The 1,935-nt window shown below is 32.2% G+C and overlaps 1 protein-coding gene across 4 annotated transcripts in view; it reads right to left on the reverse strand.

Annotated features, from left to right (window-relative positions):
- Nucleotides 1-1,935, reverse strand: part of Mettl15 (methyltransferase like 15) — a 186,796-nt gene that overhangs the window by 28,701 nt on the left and 156,160 nt on the right. For all 4 annotated transcript variants that reach the window (XM_031371309.1, XM_031371311.1, XM_031371310.1 and 1 more), the window contains exon 5: nucleotides 1,759-1,935. In XM_031371309.1, the coding sequence (XP_031227169.1) occupies nucleotides 1,759-1,935 (177 nt within the window). The remainder of the gene's footprint in view (nucleotides 1-1,758) is intronic.

Genomic DNA, 1,935 nt, shown 5'->3' on the forward strand with positions numbered 1-1,935 from the left:
AAAAAAAAAAAAAAACCTCCCAATTATGTTTCAAATGCATGGTCTCCTAAATTTTAATTAGTACTAACTGCCCTTAATTAGGTTGTATGTAGTCTTGAGCAAACCACTGGTCCTCTTTAGAATTGTTTTCACAAGTTACTAGATAAAGGTTTTTAACAGAACAATCTCTAGGGTTCTCATTAGCTATAAGCCTTTATATCAGTACCAGACAAAATTGTGTTTTCTTATGAATAAATAATGTGATTTTTCACAGAAAACGGCATGTGGTGCTCCTTAAAGACAACAAGGGCAAGTACTGTTGCCTGATAAGTAAAGAATGAGAAAGGCAAAGTGTGTAAGGAGAAGCTGAATCCATTACCTGCTAAGATGCCAGTGTAAACTCTTTTGAGGGGGAGTGAATAATAAAATACTGTATGTTTACAAAAATCAACATGAATTCTACTCCAACTTGAATAAAAGATATTATGTTCAAAAGGACCTGATAAATGCCACTTAAAAAACTTAAGAACTTAGTTAATTCTTTATATTTTATATGTTAAATAGAATATAATATTTTTAATTATATTTAATTATGCCATAAAACAATTGTTATATGAAAGCTTAATGGTTTGAGTGAATTCATAATTATGTTTTATTCTTTAAACTTCATCTAGTATTAGCATAGCCTTAGTTAATACTGGCTCCTTTAAAAGTCCTATACAAATATGTCTTTTACTTATTTAGTACTTACATAATTTAATAAGAAATAATAAAACAATCTTAATATATTTTTCATATATAAAAATGATACAGTGTTTCTGTTGGGCCAAAAGGATGAAAAATTTACCTCTGTAATTCTGTTAAATAACTGCAGGAGTTGCATTTTTGCTTTGAGGAACTTTCATCAGAACATAGTTGTGAAACAGCTTTGGCTTCAAATAGAAAGGATGCAATAAAGCACCTCCTAGCTAGAATCAGGTTCAAGAGGTTTATGGTGGTGAACAGCAGAGAAGATGAAATGTTTCAATAAGTCCCTTAGGCTGATTTAGTTAGCATCCACAAAGCAGAATAATCTATATATCACATACACTTGGTTGGCTGACTGTTTAGAATAGATGTATGAGTCACTGAGGTTTATTTTAGCAATTGGGCAATGCAATTCTCCTTTTGCCTGAAATATTAAATTGCAGAAATATGAAACTATGAGAGGTAATGTCAAATCTCACAAAGGATGCTTATCAACCACTGTGAAGGGACAAGACATTCCTTAAAGCTTGTCGTTCCATGTTTAAACCTTGGGCAGCACAAATGATAAGTTCCCATGTACAAACTTTCTATTATATTAATTGGACACCTATGGTGAATACTTTTGAAATACTGTGTGTGCTGTTAGAGTTGCCTGAGTGAGAAAGTTTGAAAAAAGAAAAAAAGTTTGAAAAAAGAAAAATAAGAAGGACTCTGCTGTTCTGAATGATTTCATATACAAATGTATCCCTCTAGGAGTTAGCAGGGAGGTACACACACACACACACAAAAAAAAAAACATACAATATCAATATATATGTATATATACATGCAATACATTATATATGCAATAACACACACACACACAAAAAAAAACATACAATATCAATATATATGTATATATGCATGTAATACATTATATATGCAATAACACACACACACACACACACATATATATATACATATATATATATATGCACCACATATTCATTTAACTTGTTACTCTTAGACAATACAGAGCATTAGCACAGGTACCTGCAACAATGCTGGCAAGCTGCTGGGTTCTAGAGATAGGGTATATGCTGCGTGCTTGAATGATCGCAGAAGCAATTTTTTTGGCATGTTTCTCCTCTCCATATGCTCTTAGGATGGATGCAAGTGCTTGTTGATCTAAAGCATTCACAACATCAGCAGCAGTAGGCATGTCAGGGT

Source organism: Mastomys coucha, unplaced genomic scaffold (genome assembly GCF_008632895.1).
Source record: "Mastomys coucha isolate ucsf_1 unplaced genomic scaffold, UCSF_Mcou_1 pScaffold15, whole genome shotgun sequence".
In the NCBI taxonomy this organism is placed as follows: domain Eukaryota; kingdom Metazoa; phylum Chordata; class Mammalia; order Rodentia; family Muridae; genus Mastomys; species Mastomys coucha.